The following is a 25298-nucleotide window of genomic DNA, read 5'->3' on the forward strand; positions in this document are numbered from 1 at the left end:
AAGCCGTCAGGTTTGGACTTATTTGCAGTCTTTGGTACAGGATTACTCAAAATCTTTTTTGTTGCACAAATCCTAGCTTAAACTTGTTTTCGACAATGGTGCGGATAACAATAAACTTTACTCAGTTTTTGGAAAAACCTTAAATGCTACAAAAAAAATAATCTTAAATGACATTGTCTATTTTCAAAACTTTTTATAATTTTTTTACACCGAAAGGTTTTGGAACAACACCTCACTTATACAGGATTTTGAACAAAAGACCATGGACAAACCCTAAATGATGAAAGTTTCTTTACCAACACAAGTTTTTGATTTCATTACAAAGTATTCCTCGACTAAAATTTACACAGACCCTAACGAACACACATTTCGGACCATCCTTTGCTGACACTAGTGTCAGGAAAAACCGTCACTGACATGGATTTAGGGGGAAAAACAACAAAAGACATGTAAATAATTTTATCAGTACACATTTTACTGATGACTCAATCAAATATAAACATAATAATAGATAACAAAGAACAGTATACCTTATCCTTACTATAAATATTCTAAAAATCTATAACAGTTATGTCTAGGTATTGTAGTGTCCAATACTTTACGATTCTTAGCTTAATCTACAACATTTTGCTGAATTCATACTTAATGCCATTACATCACAGTCACTCTTTTACTCTGTTTTTGGCAAGTGAAAAAATTCAAATACTTGATCAAAATCAAAAATTGAATTTATACACAAAGATATTGGATACTATAATACTTTGAATGTGTAAATGGAATGATATAATTATACTGACTATTAAACTTATAGTCAAATCACATGCAACATTGTGTTACTAGGATAGCCCTATTGTTTACTCATAAGATCAATCTGTATAACATTATAATGCATTGGTGTTAAATGTAAATAATCTATTTAGATAATTTCAATATATCACAAGCAAATGTTTATACTCAAACATAAAGGTCATCTCTAATAAAACTAATTACAATTTATGATTTACAAGCATGTATTTGATCTAAAAGCCACACACTTTAGAGTCCAGCATGAACTTGTATCTCATTGTATAGAAACTTGCAAGACAGTCTTAAAATCAGTACATTAATCTGGTATAAACATACACATTATGTCATGAATAAATGACCACTAGAACACGTAACACTTATATTAGATAGCAAATACATGAAGCCGAATAACTATCAACATTGATTAAGGAGCTATCCTATAACTACATTACCCTATACAATAAATCACATATTGCACACTGTTATGGCCCCAATGTCAATCATTGGTGGTATATTTGTTATATAAGGGTAGAGAAATCATAGAGAATATAACTTTGTACATTAATACAGAACTAAATGCATAGAACATGGTAAATGATATGGTAAACAAACATAATAACTAGGTCAACATTGTGCACGCTCTAAAACTAAGTCAACATTGTAAGTGTTAAATCATTGTATAACCTCTGAAACTAGGTGAACATTGTGTAACCTCTGAAAGTAGGTCAACATTGTGTAATCTCTAAAACTAGGTCAACATCGTGTAACCTCTAAAACTAGGTCAATATTGTATAACCTCAGAAACTATGTCAACATTGTATAACCTCTAAAAGTAGGTCAACATTGTGTAATCTCTAAATTTAAAACTAGGTAAACATTGTGTAACATCTAAAACTAGGTCAATAGTGTGTAACCTCTAAAACTAGGTCAACATTGTGTAACATGTAAAACTAGGTCAACAGTGTGTAATCTCTAAAACTAGGTCAACATTGTGTAGCCTCCTAAACTAGGCAAACATAATGAAGTCTCTAAAAATGGTATATTTCAAAAAGTTAATATATATCTTGATGCATTGCTATATAGATGACAATGAGTAAATAAATTAGTATATACCTGCATATTTATAATCTAGTAATGTACCCTACTCACTAATGTCTCATAATTCTTAACACAATATTTGTTATGTGGTGATTATTTATAATTGTCCATCTCAAAAGTAAAAGAAATTTGAACATTTTAGATGTAGATAAGATATGGCCTATATATGATATAATATTAGAAAATAATGGATATAATATCTCACAATGACAATATTCTTTTTTTTCTTTAATAATGTAGATAATAAATAATTGAACATTTAGAAGAATTATCTAAACATATAAAAAGTACATTACAGATGCACAAATTGTGGACACTTGAATAAAGCAATTCTAAAACACTTCCTACAGCTTGTTCTAACTTTACTCTATTGCACTATTTATATCATTATAATAAAATTTCAAACTCAGTCAGTACAAATTCATACAACAAAGTATAACCTTTTATCACTATACTTCTTATTAAAAGAAAGATTTCTATAAGAAAATAAAAGAACAATGTACATATACATATACTTATTTAAAAGACTGCCCTATAGAAATGTGTATGCACACTTTATATTCTACCAGTGAATAAGTCAATGCAGTCTAAATATTTGAACCAAAGAGTTTATATATAAAACATCAAACATCCAGTACTGTTGCTATATCTTTAACTGATAAACAAATCTTTTGATCGTTTAGACAACTACAACAATTGTGAAGGATATAAAAACATCATGACAGTAGCATTATTTATATAAAACAAACACTATATTTACATATAAGTTACAAACATTTAAACTTTGTCCTTATACTTATAACACAGCAATTTACACATAAAGAAATAAGGAAGACTTATTAACAGAAAATTAACTGAAAATAACTTCATGGTATAAATAATACATAAAAACATTACAGTGTTAGTTTTACATTTAAAACTTTATTACAAGAAAACTTTTCTATACATATTTATTTATAGTTCATCAAAAATGTTTCTGTGTTTAGACCAGAATAAATATATGACTAGATATGCTCATTTTTAAATATATTTGCTAAACATGAGTCACTTAGTAGACTGTAGTTCATAAGATATGCAGTTATTTATAAATTTCAGATGCTGGAAAATACAGTAAAATTTATACTTATAGAATACAATGGCTTACAAAACAAGCTGTAATAAGAGCTGTATTAAGTAAACAGACATAATACTGACATGTCTGAAGCCTTACCATTACTGTATACAATCTTCAAAAAATTTAAACTACTACAGAGCAAGCCCGGTAATCTGAACATATCACATCCTTGAATGAAATGGGTTTTTGGGTAAAATTTTTTCTAATGTATTTTAAACTTGAGTGAATCACAGAAGAAACAGAGGTTAAGAATGCATATATATATATATATATACTTCAGAAAAATGTCAATTTGTTAAAAGGGGTGCTAAAACAACTTTGTTCTTATAACATAGACAAGTATAGCAAACATACATTTATTTTGGTTAAATTCTAAAACACACAGGATTGTCATGATTGGTGGGTGCTTCACTATGCATTCCTTCTAGACAAGCAGCCACTTGAGAGAAGAACTTACCTATCTCCAGTAAGAAGCAGTGTAGTGTGTAGCTTTCCAACATAAAAAAAAATCAAAGTGCCAACTGGACCTTGTTTGTACAGCATTTAGGGTAGAGTTATTCTAAGTAAGTGAGTGTCACCATTTATATAATAATAATTCCTTAATTCATTAAGATATTTTATGTCATACTAAAGTGAATATAATCTGTATGTATTTTATCTTTCCTGTTAAAAACATAAAGCACAGGTCCCTTACTCGAACAGGTATATTATTATTTCTGTAAATTATATTTTAAATATCCTATTGTCTTGTTCAACTAATTTCTTGTACTGAAACATTTGCAATCTATGAAGAGAAAAAACATGCTAAAGTCCTGAAGTATTTAAAAGTTGATTGTTTGCTGTTATATAATCTGTTTCGTTTTGTATAATGGATGTCTGAGGTTTTCAGAAGATGTAGGGTTTGAACAATCTGTTAGATTTTAGTTTTGGCTGCCCAATGTAGTCCCACAATCTCACACGACCATCACTACTTGACACATACAACTTCTGAGAATCCTTTGTGAACGTCAAACTGAAATATATATGACAAAATTGATTTATTTTCAGCTGGGTTTTAAGCCATGGCAACACTGTTAATGTCATAAAGGGAGTAAATGAATATTGTGCACTAAAATAGACCACAAACAAGAACTTTCAGACAAACAGTACACTCCATAGAGTTCAATAGTAAAACAAAGACCATGTAGGAATTGTCTTAGTTCAGAAAGGAAATTAAAAGAATACACGATTTAAGTATCTTGGTCAATGACCTACAGTTATAATGTTGATGGATCTTTATAACTACTCTAAAATGTTTATAAGAAGATTTGCTATGTTTTCTCTATATAGATTAAGGGCAACACAACAAAATTGACATTACGCCAGAGAAGAGATTGCTCCGCCCACTGATTCACGTGACCCGGTCATTCAGAACCTTAGACAAAAGACGGTGCCGACATTTACGCGAAACTGTCATGCCACTTAAAGTGTATAAAGCTATATCTGATGAAAAATTTTGTAAATATTTAAAAATAGCAAAATTACCTTGTTTTCATAACAGTATGGTGATTTTTCGAAAAAGTTGTAACATATAATGATTCTTTTAATAAACACACATGTTTATTGTAGGTAAATTAGAATATAACATTCCTGGAGAAAATATTCCCCTTCTATTTTCACTTGGTTTATTGATTATATAGAGCATGTTTCATTCAATGTCAGTAAATAGGTATGCAATTTTCCTTCTTTTCTAGGTATTTTGTATTTATTCTGATCATAATATAAACAAAAAATTTCCAATCATAGCACATCAAAGATATAGCATAATACACTTTAAGTGACTAATGAATTAACCTTATATAATTTGGTATATATAAAACTGTAATGCTTTTATTGGATAGTTCAATGTATTATGGTATTCAAAAAAAGTAACAAATAACTGCATTCACGCATTAATGATGAATAAAACGTTTGGAAAAGATTTTGTTATATTTCTCGCTGACTTCTAGGAAGATGTTACTGACAAAATATAATTTTAGTTTACAAATTCAAAGATGGTTAAAATTGATGAAGCGGAACATATAAAAGTAAAATTATATCAATGAAACAGTAACATGTACAAATGTTTTTGGGGTTTTATATGCAAAATCACTTATATGTAATGCATTTGTGCATAAATTGTCAAAATTAAATGAGAAAATTGCCCTTGCGTAACTTTGTTGTATGATATAAGATTATATGTTTATTTGTACATTAGATATTTTCGTGATAAAACACAATATTATTCACTTCAAAATAAGTTTCGCATATACCAGACCTCGGCTTTAAATTAAAACCGTCTTTAATTAAAACCGTGATCAGATATGATGTTATTGAAGCAGATGTATTTTATTATTAAATCTTAATTCATATAGCTTTAATAGAAATATTTAGATAGGATAATTTCACCTAAAATATTTATTACAAATTCTCTCATTTTATTTGCAAGTATTTCTTTCTACTGCAGCATTTTATAGACACTATGTTAAGAACGAGCAAAAAATGTCATATCATTTGGATATTCTGAGACCTTATAATATATTATGTGATTATGAATTTACATAATTGTAATGAAGGAAGGAAGGAAAAGAGTATTTGTTTAAACTTTTTCCTTGTTTAATGCAATGTGGTATAGCCAGTTTTAACTTTCGTACCTGCTATATAACTTATTATCTTCATATATAGAAAGTTATTGATATTTTTGTTTTTGTAAAATGAACTAACTGACTCCATCTATCACTATGTCAGGATATTTTGTAACTTAGATAACCCGTTTTAATAGATTTTAATTGACAAAAAATCAAAATAATTTCATTATAAATACTGCTCCACCATTGTCTTATACAAAAAGCTTGTCTAAGGAAAATGGCGGACTTCTAAGACATCTTAGTGTGAAACTGATAACGATCGCCGATTGGCTTATCTGTAAAACCCCTGCCAGCTTGATTGACAGGCGGCGTAATGTCAATTATCCAGAGGCTCATCCAATAACAATTTCTGTTATTCTGACAAAAATATTTCATGAACATTTTCCTTTTGTTTGGGATGGCATTGAAGGTTTTGCAAGGAATTCTTTTATTATTTTGATCATCCAGTGAACAGTCTTATGAAGCACTTGTGATGTAGACTCAGAAGTCCAGGAGGAAATATTGTTAAAAGAAGTGTTAAGATAGGAAGTGATCACAACTACATTATGTTTCATATTTTATTTACAAATTCAGAAACTTTCCCTCATTTGTATGATTAGTTTAGACTCCTTACACCTAGAATAACCTTGTAAATATGGATTTGTATTGTCTTACCTTATAACAGGAGATGAGCCATGTTCCAGATTTCTGACAGGGTTAAGATCCCAGCTACTCCACATTCTAGAATATTGTAAAATATACATGTATAGTAGAGCTAGGTGCACGAAGCATAGATTAAATAACAATTCACAAAATATATACAAACATGTTAGAATAGAATTAGAAAAATTATGTTTATAATACTGCACATTTGTAATGTCACTTTTCATTGGATAATCGTGACAATTATACAGATTTATATACACAGCTGCTGTAATTTTAGGAAGAAATCTCACTTTTTTTTCTCTAAAAAAGATGCTTGTTGTATTATAAATGCGTTATAATTATTTCTTAAAACTGATATTTCCAAACAACTGTTTATATAGGGTTGTATAACCTGTCAAAAATCTTTATAATTAATAATATATGGCGATACATCTACTTTATTACTTATTTGATCAATTTTAAAATCAATCTGCACAAGCACAGCAGATATTTTATATACAATGTTTTACAGCTGCATGTACATAGAATCCCTGTCTGTGACATAAGTTAATAAGATAACATTTCATATTAATGTAGAATAAAATAATTCACCTGACAACACCTGAACTCAAACCTCCAGCTATTACATTGATAGACACACCCTCTGCTGCAGTAGAATATGTTAAACAATTGATGGTTTCTTCACACATTACCTTGGCAACGTATTCACCATTCACAGTATGTATATATAGCTGACTTCCCATTCCTGTATATAACAAAATTGTCCGAAATAAAACAATTACTTTAATACACACTATCTTTATTAAACTCTCATCAACTACTATTGAAATCTATGCAGAAAATTTCAAAACTAAACCCACACATCAAGAAATGATTACAAGCAAATGCAGATATAAGAAAATGTCTTTCTGGTATTTGAAATTTTGCAAATAAAATTCACTTCCTCTGACACCTCTAACAAGAGTGTAATTGCAAAAAACAATATACAATGGCCAGTTAATAATCTAATTATGCAAATATAGCAAATATCCTTTCGACAGCCATCCGCCCAAAGCGTAAGAAAATGTATCAAATTTTTACATTTCTGAAAGCCAGTCTTATTTTACGACCTGACCTCCATAGCGTAGTAAAACGTATCAAAAATATATCTTTCTAGAAACCGTAGCATAAACCAGCGTAAAACTTGAATTTTGTGTCATGCAAACCCATAAAAACCTTGTTTTCCTACATTCTGGTTTTTTAATGTGTTTATGAAAAATCAAAATATTACGCTATAGCTGTTCAACTGCATACGATACACAACAAAGCCATACCATATAACACTGTTAATATTACATTCAACTGCAATAAACAGACTCACAATCCTTGTTTTTTAAAACAAGTTCTGAACGTTTTAAAACGGTAAATTATACGTTATTTATCGATATAGCCCATTAGAATACCCTACTGAGTAAAACGTCCACAACTTTTTAAAACTTAATTATTGAAAATCAATGAAAATCAATTTTTCTCAGGAAGGGTGATTGATATTATGCTTTTCAACGTGAATTTTGTAAGTTCAACTCATTTTTGTTTCAAATAAGAGAACTGCTTACAGAAACTCCGTTTGATGTATCAATAAATGCATTTTAAAATACTATACCATTTAGAAGATTTTCTTCAATTAATTTTGATATCGATTTGATAAACACATTAATTAAAAAATGTACTGTATATCTAAACATTTACTATATCTGTCAATAAAGGGCACTATACAATTAACATATTTGGTGTTTTTACTTGAACAACATTTAACAGAATGAAATAAATGAAAGGTAAACTTTAAGAATTAAGTCACTTAAAACTAAATTTTGGTGGCCTTCCTACAACAAAACAGTAGTGACTTTCAGGAAGCCAACATTTTATACCGGTTTATTACTTTATAGCCTTCTTATGACTATAGCGCCCGGCTTTTGAGAAGTCGATTTTTCGGTACGTTTTATTACGCTATGGCCGTCAAAAAGGATATAACAATTTTACATGCCAAATTATTGATGACTTTTCTAAACAAACATTCTTATACTGAAGGTTATATTTATACCAAACAGTTGCTGTATCAAAATGTTCTTACCATATTGGCAAGCACTTGCTATATCTCCTAGTGTGTCACTTACTGCCAGAACTTGAACCCCTGACCTATGACCTTTGATGCTGCGAACATATGACAGTCTGGAAAAACAAAGTACATGTATGTAAAATTTGAAATTGGCATCAATGAGTAATTAATGAAACAAAAAATTATTACCATTAAAAAGCATATGGTATTACCATAATTTGTCATTTGCTTTTCACGCTATTTACTGTTTTTAGCTGAAACAAAATATAAATGTACAAATGCAGGAATACACAGTCTGTCTACAATGACCAGTAATGGTATATCGAGGGGTGAAAGCGAAAAAGGTCTAAGTGACATTTTTTCAGAAAATCACTTTTTTATATAAATGTGTTTAAAATCTGTATATACATCTTCTGTGAAAAAATCTTGAACACAACACATTAATTTTTATATATATTTAAAAAATACGAAAAAAGACTAAGTGAAATATGAAAAACAGTCAATGCGAAAAAGGTCTAAGTGGACATTGTCACTTAGACTTTTTTCGCAATTATTTAAAAAAAAAATGTGATGGTCTAAGTGACAAAAAATATAAGCAGTATTTCATTTTCAGTTTTAAAGTATGTTTTATAATGATTACTGTTGATAAAAGTAGTACTGATAATAAGATAATATCATTTTTGCATATTTTCATGTATTTTTTTCACTTGGACTTTTTTCGTATTAAGTGCTGAAATTGTGTATACTCTAGTAATTGAATGCGAAAAAAGTCTAAGTGAAAAAATGTTTGCCTATTGACAAAAATATTAAAAACATGAATGATATAAGTGTTATTTCATGTTATAAAGTCAATGTTCATTACTTTTGGAAGAGAATGTTACCCTTCATAATGTGACATTTTAAGTTATTCTAAAGTCGATTTAAGCAGTATTTTAAAATGTATAAGGTGGATCTGTCTCAAATAATTTGATATATTATTCAAACCATATCGAACAGTCAAGCTTATAAAAGTAGAAAAATGTAAACAAAGTAGTATTTTGACTCCCAAACAAATTCACTGTAACTGCATGTACCTAAAAAGTTCAGAACTACTTAAGTTATTTCTTGCATGTAGATCTGATTGCCACTTTATTTGTTTCACCTTCATTTCATGGAAAAGTTATTTCAAGCCATGTTATCAAACCATCCTTTACAGATAGGCATTAGACAAAGTATCTCTGTCTATACAGTTTAATTGCTTAAAATGGAAGTAAAACAAATTGTTCATTTTTGTTCAAAAAAAAGAAATTGTTCATTTTTGTTCGAAAAAAAAAATGATTGAAGTAATTTGAAACAAATAAATGGAAATAACTGACTCAATTTTTACTGGGCAAGATTATGTTTTGCCAGTTTACCTGCCGGCTATATGGACAACACCTTGCCTGTTCTAGAAATCATCAAAATTACCTACTCTGTATTGGTTTTCCAGCGATTAAAATTAGAAACTGCAACACTTTCAAAATTGTGAAAGCTTACCGATGATTGGCAGTTTAAAGATTCATGAGAAGGTGACCTCCTGTTATTGCCCGTCAGATCCGTAACGTTAATAAGGGACAGATTGGTATAAATTAATGCAAGTAAAGCCCCAGTCACATTAGAGTTTTCGACCAGTAAAGACCAGTTCACAATCACCAGTGACCACTGGTCGCAGACAATCTTTAAAACTCTTACGATGGTCGTCCCACAACCAATTTCATTCATAGAGAGGTTTTTGAGCTTGCACAAAAACCTCTCTGCCATCAAACAGGTTGCTAGTGATCTTATAAAGTCTTAGGCTGTCGCATGATTGTCGCTCGAAAGTGAGACAATCTTACGACAGTCTTTACAAATTGCCACTAAGTCACTGATAATCTTGAGTAGTCTTTAGTAATCGTGTGATGGTCGTACAACAAGTTGTAGGTGATCACATGACAGGTCACGGGTAGTCGTAAGTAATCCCAGGCAATCTTGAGACCATCGTACGTTTGCTGATGACCTGTCGTGCGATTGTCAATGATGATTGGTCGTACTATAATTGCAGAAGTAAATTTATCTGTTCAAAGAGGACTTGGTTGCAGACAATCACCGATGATCGTCGGTTTTACACATGGCCGATAGTCGCAAGTAATTGTAAGCTCTAGTATGACTGGGGTTTAACATAGTAAACAGCAGCAATGCAAGAACAAAATGTTATCAGATTTGGGTTAGAGGAAGGATGTTTTTGTTTATAATACACATATAATTGAACATTTTGGGTTTGTGACAAAATACAAATTGAGAGACTGATAAGCGATCATACTAGAAAAAATTGTTAATTACCTCATATTTAAAAGGCAAAGTATGTATCAGTGACAATGATCATGATTATCATTGTTTTACTTTTATAAATACAGTGCATAGTTCATGATCCTGAACATAGATTGGTACCCAAAATACACATTTATAATCAAATAGAAGCATCCTTTAATTTATCTCATGTAGCTAATCTAGATATGGCACAATTTGTCGCGAATAACACATAAGTAATGCATGTACTATAGCATCTTAGCCTTCTTAGGCACATCCTTACATTGTTATCAGCACATATTATGAATTACTGCAGATTTGCTTTTAACAATCAGTTAATTGTAAAAGGAAAGCAGTCTTAGTCAACTTCATAATGTTCATCTTACACATTTTGATATGCCCGAAAGAATTTCAACCCGTCCATCCGTTTAGCAATTTGGTATTCGGAGCATAACTTAAGTTCCATTTGGCCCACAATATTCAAACTTCATAGAATGATTGTCCATACTGGGTAGAAGACCCCTATTAATTTTGGTCACAAGGTCAAAGGTCAAGGTCACTATTACCTTAAGACTGAAAACAGTTTCCGGAGCATAACTGAAGTTCCATTTGTCCCACAGTGTTCAAACTTCATAATATTGGGTATTATTATTTATTTTGGAGTCACTATTACCTTAAAACTGAAAACAGTTACAGGAGCAAAACTTAAGTTCAATTTGGCCCACAGTGTTCAAACTTCATAGGATGATTGTCCATATTGGGTAGAAAGACCCTTTGATTTTGGGTCACAAGGTCCAAAGTCACTTTACTTTCAAACTGAAAACAGTTCAAGAGCATAACTTGATGATCTATTAGGCCCACAATATTTAAACTTCAAAGGAGATTCTATTTGAAGTGGAATACTTTATTTTTTCCCAATGTCTTTACAAATTGCTTCACTCGCGATCCTAAAAAAAAAACACTTTCGGCATATAATGCTCCTGCCTAGCGGTGCTCTTGTTATGTATGATGTACAAATAAGCAAACCTTTTTTTGTTGCATTCAGAAGAAGAAAATAGTAACTGCCAAATGATAAAGTGATTTTGAAAATTTCTATGTTTTTAAAAAAAGTTGGCTTATTTTTATTAATCAACATAAAGGGGCCCATTTTGCCTCAGAAATGCTTTTTATTTTTATTTCTCAAACGCATTTTAATTTTGATGTACATTATAAGATCCAAACATCTCAGGCCGAACCATATGTTTCATCTGTTCGTTTTTGACAATAGGTCCCTGCAGTTTACAGTGAATTTGTATGGAATTCAAAATACTACTTTTGTTTACATTTTTCTACTTTTTAACAAATTATTTTCGGGCATTTATCACTACTTTCTTCAGGTTACATCTTAATAATAATAAAAATAATTAAAGTTGGAACTTTTGATGTTGTGTATCATCCTAAGAATGCCACTTGTATACCATGTGACTCATCTGGCACCCCCATGCTAGATGAATTTTCAGGCATGGGTAAAATAGCCAGTCTTAGTAGTCACTTTCACTATCATTTGCTACAGAATCTTCAGTTATACTAGTACTATGTGATAGTAAACTGAAAAATTACTGTAGCTAAGTAAAGGAGAACGCTATGTGGTTTGACTCATAAAGCCTGAAGATACCGTAGTCAGCAATAGTGATTGAGGTGCGTCAATTATTGCTATTTTAGTGGTTGTAAAGCAGTGATACTGTCGATACAAAATGTAAAAGTATTAAAAGTTGTAATCAAAGAAGTAACATTTCAGTGTAGTTTGCTGTTGATACTGTAGCAGTTATATTGATAGTATTGAGAGACTAGTGGAAATGTTAGCTGTGAACACTTCAGCATTGATAGTTTGGATTGCTTGTTTGTCACATAAACACTGTAAAGGTTACATGGCAACTTTCCAGCATAAAATGGTAAAGGAAGACCATCATGCCCTATTTGAGGCACCCAAGTAGAACCACCATCCTAGCTGGATACATTTTTTCAAATGAAAGAATACAAAGTTCCTTATGTAATTTGAACCCACAGTAGTGAGGGAGAAGTGTTTTGAAGCTGGCTATCTTAACCAATTGACTAGGGGGTACCCTAGAAGTGTTAATAATAGTAGTGTTAGACTTGCGTTGATATTGGAGCAGTGACAGTGATTGTAGAGTTGAACTTGTGGAATTATTGCATGTTGATACTGTAGCAGACTGACAGTGGTTGTAGATTTGGACTTATGGAATTGTTAGCTGTTGATACTGTAGCAGTGACAGTGATTGTAGAGTTAGACTTGTGGCATTGTTGCATGTTGATACTGTAGCAGTGACAGTGATTGTAGAGTTAGACTTGTGGAATTGTTAGCTGTTGATACTGTAGCAGTGACAGTGATTGTAGAGTTAGACTTGTGGAATTGTTGCATGTTGATACTGTAGCAGTGACAGTGATTGTAGAATTAGACTTGTGGAATTGTTAGCTGTAAAATACATGTAGCAGTGACAGTGATTGTAGAATTAGACTTGTGGAATTGTTAGCTGTAAATACTGTAGCAGTGACAGTGATTGTAGAATTAGACTTGTGGAATTGTTAGCTGTAAATACTGTAGCAGTGACAGTGATTGTAGAATTAGACTTGTGGAATTGTTAGCTGTTGATACTGTAGCAGTGACAGTGATTGTAGTGTTGGACTTGTGGAATTGTTGCATGTTGATACTGTAGCAGTGACAGTGATTGTAGAGTTAAACTTGTGGAATTGTTAGCTGTTGATACTGTAGCAGTGACAGTGATTGTAGATTTGACTTATGGAATTGTTAGCTGTTGATACTGTAGCAGTGACAGTGATTGTAGAGCAAGACTTGTGGAATAGTTAGCTGTTGATACTGTAGCAGTGACAGTGATTGTAGATTTGGACTTGTGGAATTGTTGCATGTTGATACTGTAGCAGTGACAGTGATTGTAGAGTTGGACTTTAGCTGTTGATACTGCAGCAGTAACAGTGATTGTAGAGTTGGACTTGTGGAATTGTTATTAACTGTTGATACTGTAGCAGTGACAGTGATTGTAGAGTTGGACTTGTGGAATTGTTATTAACTGTTGATACTGTAGCAGTGACAGTGATTGTAGAGTTGGACTTGTGGAATTGTTATTAACTGTTGATACTGTAGCAGTGACAGTGATTGTAGAGTTGGACTTGTAGAATTGTTGCATGTTGATACTGTAGCAGTGACAGTGATTGTAGAGTTGGACTTGTGGAATTGTTATTAACTGGTGATACTGTAGCAGTGACACTGATTGTAGAGTTGGACTTGTGGAATTGTTATTAACTGTTGATACTGTAGCAGTGACAGTGATTGTAGAGTTGGACTGTGGAATTGTTATTAACTGTTGATACTGTAGCAGTGACAGTGATTGTAGAGTTGGACTTGTAGAATTGTTGCATGTTGATACTGTAGCAGTGACAGTGATTGTAGAGTTGGACTTGTTGAATTGTTATTAACTGTTGATACTGTAGCAGTGACAGTGAGTGTAGAGTTGACTTGTGGAATTGTTATTAACTGTTGATACTGTAGCAGTGACAGTGATTGTAGAGTTGGACTTGTAGAATTGTTGCATGTTGATACTGTAGCAGTGACAGTGATTGTAGAGTTGGACTTGTGGAATTGTTATTAACTGGTGATACTGTAGCAGTGATGACTGATTGTAGAGTTGGACTTGTGGAATTGTTTATTAACTGTTATACTGTAGCCAGTGACAGTGATTGTAGAGTTGGACTTGTGGATTGATTATTAACTGTGATACATGTAGCAGTTGACAGTGATTGTAGAGTTGATAGAATTGTTGGCATGTTGATACTGTAGCAGTGACAGTGATTGCTAGAGTTGGACTTGTGGAATTTTATTAACTGGTGATACAGTGTAGCAGTGACACTGATTGTAGAGTTGGAACTTGGTGGAATTTGTATATAACTGCTTGTTGATACTGTAGCAGTGACCAGCTGATTGCTAGAGTTGGACTTGTAGGAATTGTTATTAACTGCATTGATACATTGTAGCAGATGACAGTGATTGTAGAGTTAGACTTGTGGGACATTGTATATTAACTGTGGATACGTGTAGCAGTGACCACTGGATTGTAGAGTTGGACTTGTGAGAATTGTTATAAACTGTTTGATACTGTACAGTGACAGTGATTGTTAGAGTTGGACTTGTGAGAATTGTTATTTAACTGTGATACTTGTAGCAGTGACAGTCGATTGTAGAGTGGTACTTGTGAATTGTTATTTAACTGTTGATAACTGTAGCAGTGACAGTGATTGTAGAGTTTGGACGTTGTGGAATTGTTATTACCTGTTGATACTGAAGCAGTGACAGTGATTGTAGAGTTGGACTTGTAGAATATTAGCTGTTGATACTGTAGAAGTGACAGTGATTGTAGAGTTGGACTTGTGGAATTGTTAACTGTTGATACTGCAGCAGTGACAGTGATCTGTGAGTTGGACTTGTGGAATTGTTCAGCTGTGCTGATACCTATAGGCAGTGACTTGAAGTTGTTGATACTGTAGAAGTGACAGTGATTGAATGTGTGAGACTATATAATCATTACCACAACTCACATTGCGTATTGCCACTTCCATCAATACGCACCATTAATACAAGCACGACTACTATTACCAATCTTTTTTACTACTTTTGACTTTGGATCGATTATATAATTCCAAATTAATCAGGATCATTTTACAGGTTATAACCAGTCTCAATATTTACATATTGTTGAGATGAGATTTGACAATCTCAAGCTTCAGTTTGATATCTGTCATGTCATCTTAAAAATTGCAAGACAACAATTTCTTGTTTAAATTTATATAATTTATGAATCTGTCAAATAATTAAGTTCATCAATCAAATTTCAGACTTTTCTGTAAATCGTAATTTGTTGTGGACAATATTATACCCCTGTACAAAAATGCTTGCATAAATATAAACATGATTTTCTTTTAGTCTTGCCAAAAAATAATCTAACATCCTTTGCTGATTTTGAAAGTCGTTTTGTTTCAAATTATAGAGAAATGGCACTTTGTGGTGAACTTGGTGCAGAATTGAAACAGTTTTTTTTTTTTTTGGCAACAAGTGGGTTGTATTTCCTGTACATATATCAATTAAAGACTTTTTGATTACTAGTCTTAATTACTTAGTCTCTTGCCAGTGCGAGTGCTTAATCTGAAAATCCATTTTATGGTAAACTGCCTTGTAAACTGCCTTCAATAGTTTTTATTTAACATATTCACTTTAAACATTGCACATACATATGCGTTAACAATTAAGCATTATTACATTGTATTTTAGATTGACCATTTTTCATTTTGCGTTAAACATTAGAATTGAAGAACATCAATTCCTTCCAGATCTGTTTTGGTGATGATCTATATGGTAATCAACTAAATCTTTTCTGTTTATAATCACAATAGACAAAAACATGCCATTTTATTTTAGAAACTAAATGGCAGTTCTCTTAATTGTGATGATATATGTAGAAACCTAAATTAGTTCTAGAATTATATAAACTTCAATATTCCTTTTCCTTTAAGAATGAAATGTATCTGGTTTAATATAGGTTCAAATGTCCAACTTACTTATAAGGCAATTTTAAATGACCATTTAATCGAAAACAGGTCCAAGTGATTTTTTTTTTGAAATTTATAATTATTTCTTTCCTATTCTATATTCAGACAATAGTAAGTATGATCAAACGTATTCTGTATTAAACCATTTCTGGTTTAAATAAGGTGTTTTATTCCTATTTTCAGTCACTTAGACTTTTTCGCATTTACCAGAGTTTGTGGATATTCTTGACAATATGTTTGAGTGCGAAAAAAGTCTAAGTACATTTTACAATATAATCTTTTTCTTCCAGTTTTTTTTCAAGTAATTTATTTTAATGTACAATAATAACTGATTTTCATTCAGGGTACACAAATGATAATTACTATTATATACCTGAAAAAAAACGACAGTTTTTGCCTCTCCTGAAAAATTTACAGATATGCACTTAGACTTCTTTCGCTTTCACCCCTCGATATTGTAAACTTGGTCTTTTTATGTAGGGCATCTCTTGCAACAAGCCATTATATAATACATTTATCGTTCAGTTCATCACATAATACATATTTTGTTCATCTGTAACTAAGAAATGATACATCTAAAGGTCATCTGTAACTAAGAAATGATACATCTAAAGGTCATCTGTAACTAAGAAATGATACATCTAAAGGTCATCTGTAACTAAGATATGATAAATCTAAAGCTCATCTGTGACTAAGATTGATATTTATGTACAATACCTATTTAGATCCCAGATAATACATGTAGCATCTTGGCTAGCACTGACCATAATACTGTATGGTTTACACACCACTAGACAGTTGATAGATCGTTTATGACCATACAGGCAACGTTTGTGACCAAATACCTGAAGCTCACTCTCCTGTAATATATAATAATTGATACAATAAAATCTTATACAGCAAATCATTAACAGTCAGTAGATAACATAAATATAGTACAAAACAATACAACTGACTGACATGAATTTCAAAACACAGGATGTGTTGTGTTGTGTGGAGTTATCTTACTTTATCACACATTATTAATTGTATTCAGCAGATGTATCATAGTCTTAAGACCTTTCCCTATTTGAAATTGTTGTCAAACATATGTTGTGATAGTTTTCCCCCTTTGCATATCAAGACTAGGATTTATCTACGTTTAACATAACCGGTGCGCTAAGCAAAACTCTTTGTCTTACGTACCCTCATGTAAGATCAAGTCGCGTGTTTTAACAAAATGAAGTCATTGATGCGCGCCTTTTATTGCATGAAAATGCGTTCCTCTTTTAGGATGGACGTCATTTTTCATGTTATGCAATGAAATTGGTATTTTATACGCTACTTCATAATACAAAACTAAATTGCTGTCACATGAAGAAATATTCTCAAGTTTTCATCAAATTTTCCTGTTCCGAAAAATAATTTGAACACGTAAATATGCCAAGAAAACAAGAATCAAACACGCGGCTGTTGGTACAGACTGAGAAATATCCCCCTTAGTCTCTCGGGTACAAACTGTTTTGGCGGAAACCTCCGGCAGAGTCCTCGTAACCATTGTAAACAGTTAACCTCCCACGCTCTAGATACTTCCGTCTGTACGGCATGGCCGGTGTAGATTCCTTTTTATACTCTGTCAACTTGGCTGGAATTATGGTTTTGCGTTGTATATAGGAATCTTATTGGCTGGATTGTGGTTTTGTGTTGTATACAGTGATCTTACCTTGGCTGGATTGTGTTTTTGTGTTGTATAATAGTTTAATCATTCACCTTGGCTGGATTATGTTTTGTGTTGTATATAGTTATCTTACCTTGTGCTGGATTATTTATTGTTTTGTATATAGTTTATCTTTTATTCCTTGGCTGGATTGTGGTTTTGTGTTGTATATAGATATCTTACCTTGGCTGGATTACGTTTTGTGTTGTATATAGTTATCTTACCTTGGCTGGATTGTGTTTTGTGTTGTATATAGTTATCACCCCTGATGATCCACCAAAGAATAAATGTCTTAGATCTGGTACTGATGCACAGCATGTTATCTGATTACAAAAAAAAAATAATCCTCAAAGTGTCAAAAAACAAAATATCATTGTTAAAACCGTGAAGGATCAAAAAACTTTTCAAATTTCACATTTATTCAATTTAGCTTATTTAAATATACAACCATTTGTTTAAGCACTATGAACTATTTACCTTATTATATTTACTTACTTATTTTTTAACATGTCCAAAAACGAAATCTACTTCACTGTTATCAAGATTAATCATAATGTCCTTAAGTTGTTTATAAGACCAACCTTCTATTCTACAAAATTTTTACCGATATGTAAAAATCACATCATTTTCATGTCAATATCAGTCATTTAGTGTTCTCCTCCCCTTTACCATCATCAGACTGTTTAATTTTGATTAAAAGTAAGAGGGGAGGGTTTATTTGTCCCATCTGATTATGCCGAACACAGTCCAATCTGTTGACCCCCAGGTTAAAATATGGCAGCCCCAGACAAACACCAGGGGTGAGCGTTCAGTTGAAATATGTAAGCTATAAATAAGTTGTTCTGTATCATTATCAAAGTTCATCACAATATCAAAGATGCCGTGTGTTTTTATTCTTCAAGAGTCATTATCATTTAAAATTATATGAAAAATCTGTTCTTTAAGGTACACATTTTCTAACTTAATTAAAATTCATTGAAATTCTACTCTATAATTAAAAATTTTGTTAAGTGACATGAACGTTTCAAATTTAAACAGAATATCCCAGGTGGGAGGAGAGATGACAGATATCTAAAAAGTTCTGAAAACTGTAAATTCAGTAGAAATGCATACCAGACTATAAATCTTTTAAAATGTTATATGATATATAAAAGTCACCTCTCTGTTTATCTTGGCTATGTTGAACAAGAAGACAACTGTTACTACTGATACCAAACACTGTTGATGTACCACTTGTGTTAGTTGGTAGGGCAATCAGACTAGCAACCTGTGATTTATACTCCTCTGTCCATATAACAACAGGCTCGGGCTTGTCCAGGGAACCAAGGTATGAGCCCCACTTCAAACCTAATACATGCTGAGGTCAATTAAATAAAAGATAATTAATTCTAAATCTAATATTCACATTGTAGCATATACTACATACTTCATAAGTCTGGTTTACTGCATGTTTTTTTTCAATAGTCTTACATATAATTGTCTTAACTGATTTCTGTAATATCACATGTCCTTTTTATGTTATTTTCTTTATACGATGTCACAATGTTTCTCTACACAATAACAATAGTAAGTGTTCATACTGTAAAAATCACAAATGTTTACCAGTAAGCTGTTACCACTTACATTTGTATTCATGATGCTGTGACATTTTGCTTTAATATCAAGTCTTTTATATAAATATTTAAACATAATTTTGGTCTATAAAATTGTATCTAAATGCAATAATTTTATTGTGAACTTATCATGATAAAATATAATGCAGCATTCAAATATTCTTATGGTAATGAACATATTTAAACAAAATAGGAAACAATGATACAAACCTTGTTGTTTGGAAACTGTGTCTGTCTGTTAGAAATAGATTGTAGGGCCAAGTTTTGTCTAGGGTGTGGTATCTTGAATAACTGTCTCGGTGTCTGACCGTATGTCCGTACCATCGTCTGTATAGCTTTACGATCCAGCGAATTCTTTACACTGCTTACATCAAGACCAAAATATGTCTGTATCAAAACAAAAATCATCAATCAAGTAAAATCATGTTATATCCATACATAAATATAGCAGGCATTTGTTTCTTTAAACAAAAATATGGAATGCAGCTCACAAAGAGAAATTAGTAATTTTAAAAATAAAATTGAGCTTATCGCATAAACTATGAAAGAATTTTTTCCTATTTTACAAATACTAAAAAATATTAAAAGATTAATCAAATCTGTATGCTCAATAAAATCACTCATTACATATGATAATTATGTACATAATAAAAATATCATTATTTCAACAGAAAAATTATCCATAACCTAATTTTAAAATCATTAATGTCCATATATATAAATAGAATAAAGAGAGTGACATACGGCAGGATGGAAGACATTGATTGCTTTTACTGCAGCTTCTCCTCGTTGTTTATACCCGAACACCAGATCTATCCACATACATATAGATAATGTCACATGTTCTGACTCTAATGCTTGTCTGTGAATGAGAACAAACTGTCGGGGGTTACCCTCACACCACGGTGGTAACACTACATTATTCACTTCCTCACCATTCTGTCTTGCACCAAACTCAAATCCTGTAATATCAATTCTTCTTTATGATACCTACATTAATTATATACATATACTTATAAATGAAATATTGATGAAATAAAATGCATATTTTCATTTTCTGTATTTCATTGTAAAAAATATTTTTCACTGCAGTGAAACATTTTTCCCATATTTTCATTGGGGTCTTGCCAGACCACTTTTTTATTAATTCAGGGAATAAATTATCAATAGAAAAAAAAACTTGTATATCCTCAGAAAAAAATCTCAAGTTTAGTGTTTTAATGAAGAAAATGTGTAAATTTTACCTTCAGAATTGACTAGAAATTCATGCATGAAGAAGAATTCTGGTATCAGTTCCTTCACATCAGTGTTAGATTCAGCACTGGACAGTCGCCATGATGTATGAATATTGTGATAGGTTCTATCAGGAATGTCAAAACTACTATCTGTAAATCATATAACTTTATATAGAGGATATTTAGTTTATATAGAGGATTTTTGAAAATACATTTCACTGTGTGAACACCAAAAGTTCATATTTCACTCCTAATTGTTTATATAACTTTTGGTGCTCACTCGGTGAAAAATATTTTGATCTTACACTAAACTAAACAAATTTTCAATTTATTATATGCAAAGAAACGTTTAAAAAGACATTTTAACCTGATACTTAATGAAAAGCGCGTCATATCATTAAGTTGGTTCCCAGTACTGTGCAAGCTTGTATATTACTGAAACAACGTAACTGGCTTAAATTCAAAACTGTGAAAAATATCAAATTGATATTTTCACTGTTTCAAATAGTAAAATATCAGTTTTATATTTCACTGATACATTTCTATAAACCACCAAAAAGCATGTTATAAATAGATTTATCATCCCAATGCTTTCTAACCTTTAGGATAGTTTCCTGTATCTGAGTTGGTTCTAATTTATTATAATAATGTAGGTATATAATAACTTAATATATTAATATGCATCTGTTGAAATATTCAATCTCAAAAGCAAATGTACTGAACAATTATAAGTCATCATTTTCAAATGTAATTAAGAAACACAAATCATGATTTCAGACTAATTAAAATGCTTAAAGTTTTCAGTGAAGGATAAAATCTAAGTCTATGAAATTTAACTTTCCTTTTCTAATGTATAAAACAAAAACCATGCCAATATAGTCAAACATATGTTATACTATTAAATGAATATGAATGTATAATTAAATCGGTTACCTTGGAAACTGAGGAACATTTTAGTAAATGGTGGAACTCTAACTAGGAAGTGAAGCACGCCACCACTGTTAGAATAATGACTTCCATAATGATAGGGGGCTACTCTCAGACCTGTGATCCCTTCTTTACCAAACTTGTCATACTCGGACTTCAATACCTGATACAATGTGTCACATATACTCAAATGAAACATGAGCTTATAAGAGAAACAAAAAGAAATATTTTCTAATATTTTTGAACTTGGTAAATTTTCACAATAATGGTTAATGTTCGTTTTGGCCAATTATTAACCCTTTTGACTATTCATCATTAATAATATAATCATTCCACACCTAAAAATCCTTTACAAATTTGTAAATTCATGTTTTTTTCCAGATATAATACAAGTTTTCATTAAGCTAAGTAAAGTCACTATCATGGCAAGGTTTTGGACAAATAATCAAACTAGAATATATATTGTTTAAATAACTGATCAAGAAAAAAACTCCAAAAAATATATTTTTAAATATATTTTTCATGAAGAACTTTAATTTTCTTGTTTATTAATAAATCAAAGATATACCTCATAATTTATCTTAAACTTTTGTTCATTTTTCGGGTCTTGTACAGACACTGGTTTTGACAGATCTCGATACACTGAAAAATCACGTAGATCTATTGTGTCACTGGTGTAGTCACGGAGTATAAAAGGCATCACAGGGTACTGCATCAAGTCGTTGAATGTTCTGCCAGCTTTCTTGTTAAGATAGGTGAGATATTCAAAGTTTGTTATCTGTCCATTCTGCCATTTATCGACAACATCTAGAAGATTTCCTGTGTAACGTCTGTTTGGTAGCTCAAGATCCATCAGATGATGATATATATCATCTCTCTCCTACACAATTATCAAAAATATATCATATATGACTACGCAATTATCATAAATATATCATATATGCCTACACAATTATTATAAATATATTAACTCTCTCCTACACAATTATCATAAATATATCATATATACCTACACAATTATCATAAATATATCATATATACCTACACAATTATCATAAATATATCCTACACAATTATCATAAATATATCATCTTTCTGCTCATCAATTACAATAATTATCATATATGCCTACACAATATCATGTATATCATCTCTCTCCTACACAATTGTTACAAATATATCATCAGAAATGACTTCTCAATTTTCTATATTTTTTCTACGTAAATAAAATTGCAACAAAATGAACAGTATATATAAGAGTGGGTATAGTAAATGTGAAGGTAAGAATAGAATTACCTTGGTAGATTTGAATGCAAGTAGACAGGTTTTCCCATTGGTAAGGAAGATTTCAATGGCTGTGTCCATCAATTCATACCATCTTGTGTGTATCTCTAGTACATCTTCAAAAGGCCATGTCATAGATAACTGATCTTTGTTGCCTAGTAACACCTGACAAATAATAGAAAATAAGTTGTAAGTTACATTTATTTCTAACAAATTTCTCACTGACACATTTACAAAGGGCTATGATCATTTGTTACATGTATTTGAACTTTGAACATTGCTCACACTCACTCATATATATTTATTGCCTTGGACCAGACAGTAAAATCTGTGTATGTCATAGTTTTTTTGATAGGGATTCATATTTGGTTTGTTTGCTTGTTTGTCTTTCTGTTCTTTTATCTGCTGATTATAACACATTTTTGGTCATATCTCGGTGCTGGCTCCACCTATTCTATTTTCGTGGATAACTAACCCATAATTACCAAATTTCACAACAATTACACAAGAGACAGACTACTAATTCCACATCAATCAGCAGAGAGAAACAAATGACCATTAATGTCCAAGATCAATTGTCATGAAGTAATTTCACCTATCCTGTCAGGTTGAATCAGCAACCCCTGGCTTACAAATTCGATGCTCTCCCTATTGAGGTAAGCAGGCAAATATTCATATAAAATTAATACAGCAGTAATCATGGTTAGTTGCTCACCACTTGTAAATAATTATATATCAGCATGTAGTACAACCCTATATCACATATTATAATTGTTACTATGTAAAAATGACCCTGTCAGTCAAATCTCAGATCGGCAACACTTCACACAAACACTCTTTCCAATACTCATAATTATAGTAAAGAACCCTTCACAATAATGTCTAAATGATCTCTACATATCCATATCAACACTCTATTTGTTTTGAAGCAAAAGCTGTGAAAAGAGACCTTTGATACTTTTTTTTATTGAATTTACCTAGCATTATGATTCTTATTTAAAGTGTCTATCTAATTTAAAGTGTTATTACAACACTGTCATAACTAGATATAAAGATCTCTACAACATGATGAAACAGCCTTTGAGTATTGACTACAATACTGAATTTTGAGACATGTTCACATCTCAAATTTAAGACAGAATACATATGAGAAGCAATAAGAGACAGGGTATTATAATCTCTATACAATCTGACAAACCTATCAAACAAATCTAGGGTTTATAAAAAAAATATCTGATATTTTTTGAGATCAAAGTTTAGAAAGGTCTCTTTAACTAGGTGACAGCTTATTTTATGATGCAACCTGGTATACAAAAAGCACCAATACTGTGTGAATATATAAATCTACAGCAATCATTAATGCATCAATAATACAACAATTTTTAAAAGGAATCTAATTAAGATATGAGTAATAGCTGCACCAATGATTGTGTTGTTCTACCATTATAGTGCTATATCAACTAATCAAACTAGACAGCAGTAATCATTACAGTTTTACCATTGAATTAATCAGGCAAACTTTTATCAATTATTTTATTTTAAAACAATCCTTTCAAAAAGTAAAATTTATCTTAAAGGAAGTAGAGTATAATACTATTCCATTTTAGTAAAGCTTCAAAATGTACACATCAATAATTTATGTTAGAATGTATATAACAGGTGTGACCACAATACTTACTCTGTCTGGATGTTGAACATCCTGTAAGTTGTTCATATATATATATATTGCTTAAATGGGTAATAATGGGTGATGGCAACAACATAAACTCACTGATGCTGACTGCAAGCAACAAGCCCCAAACCAGACCCCCTCCCCTCCCCTCATCCCAACCATTAACAATGAATGATGTATGATACATGCACCAATGATTGGCTTTCATATGGAAAATTAATAAATTCTTTTCATTTATAAGCAAAATATTCTCATAAATTCACAGATATAACAAATTCAATCAAACTAGCTGAAATGCTGTTGAGTTAAACATATAATTAGATTCTAAATATCTCCATTACCTTAGTGACCATAATTATAACAAAAGAAAACAAACAAACATATATTCATGCCTGCTATTCATATATCAAATTATAATGTGTCATCACATTAGTTTTCTAGTATAGTTTTTTAGTTATCCAAGGATCCATCCTTTAAGGCCTTATTTTGATGATTTCTGTTATTACTTTAACAAGAATTTAATCTGATGGAAGAAAAATAACAAAAT

At 31.2% G+C, this 25298-nt stretch overlaps 2 protein-coding genes across 3 annotated transcripts in view; both read right to left on the reverse strand.

Annotated features, from left to right (window-relative positions):
• Positions 1 to 454: 454 nt before the first annotated feature.
• On the reverse strand, positions 455 to 18747 carry LOC132747285 (lysosomal-trafficking regulator-like). Its single transcript, XM_060736617.1, has 7 exons — positions 18690 to 18747; positions 18245 to 18366; positions 17042 to 17184; positions 8420 to 8517; positions 6901 to 7054; positions 6319 to 6384; positions 455 to 4010 (listed from the first exon to the last, which is right to left on the reverse strand). Exons 1-7 carry the CDS (start codon positions 18745 to 18747, stop codon positions 3884 to 3886), a joined length of 768 nt encoding a protein of 255 aa, XP_060592600.1. The 3' UTR covers positions 455 to 3883.
• Positions 18748 to 19135: 388 nt separating this feature from the next.
• Positions 19136 to 25298, reverse strand: part of LOC132747515 (lysosomal-trafficking regulator-like) — a 38326-nt gene continuing 32163 nt past the window's right edge. For both annotated transcript variants that reach the window (XM_060736926.1, XM_060736919.1), the window contains exons 19-25: positions 23092 to 23244; positions 22364 to 22675; positions 21802 to 21958; positions 20878 to 21018; positions 20378 to 20595; positions 19844 to 20020; positions 19136 to 19377 (exon numbers count right to left, since the gene is read on the reverse strand). In XM_060736926.1, the coding sequence (XP_060592909.1) occupies positions 19138 to 19377; positions 19844 to 20020; positions 20378 to 20595; positions 20878 to 21018; positions 21802 to 21958; positions 22364 to 22675; positions 23092 to 23244 (1398 nt within the window). In that variant the 3' untranslated portion in view covers positions 19136 to 19137. The remainder of the gene's footprint in view (positions 19378 to 19843; positions 20021 to 20377; positions 20596 to 20877; positions 21019 to 21801; positions 21959 to 22363; positions 22676 to 23091; positions 23245 to 25298) is intronic.

The sequence above is a fragment of the Ruditapes philippinarum genome, unplaced genomic scaffold, assembly GCF_026571515.1.
Source record: "Ruditapes philippinarum isolate M1 unplaced genomic scaffold, ASM2657151v2 ctg1349_1_1_1_1, whole genome shotgun sequence".
Taxonomy (NCBI): domain Eukaryota; kingdom Metazoa; phylum Mollusca; class Bivalvia; order Venerida; family Veneridae; genus Ruditapes; species Ruditapes philippinarum.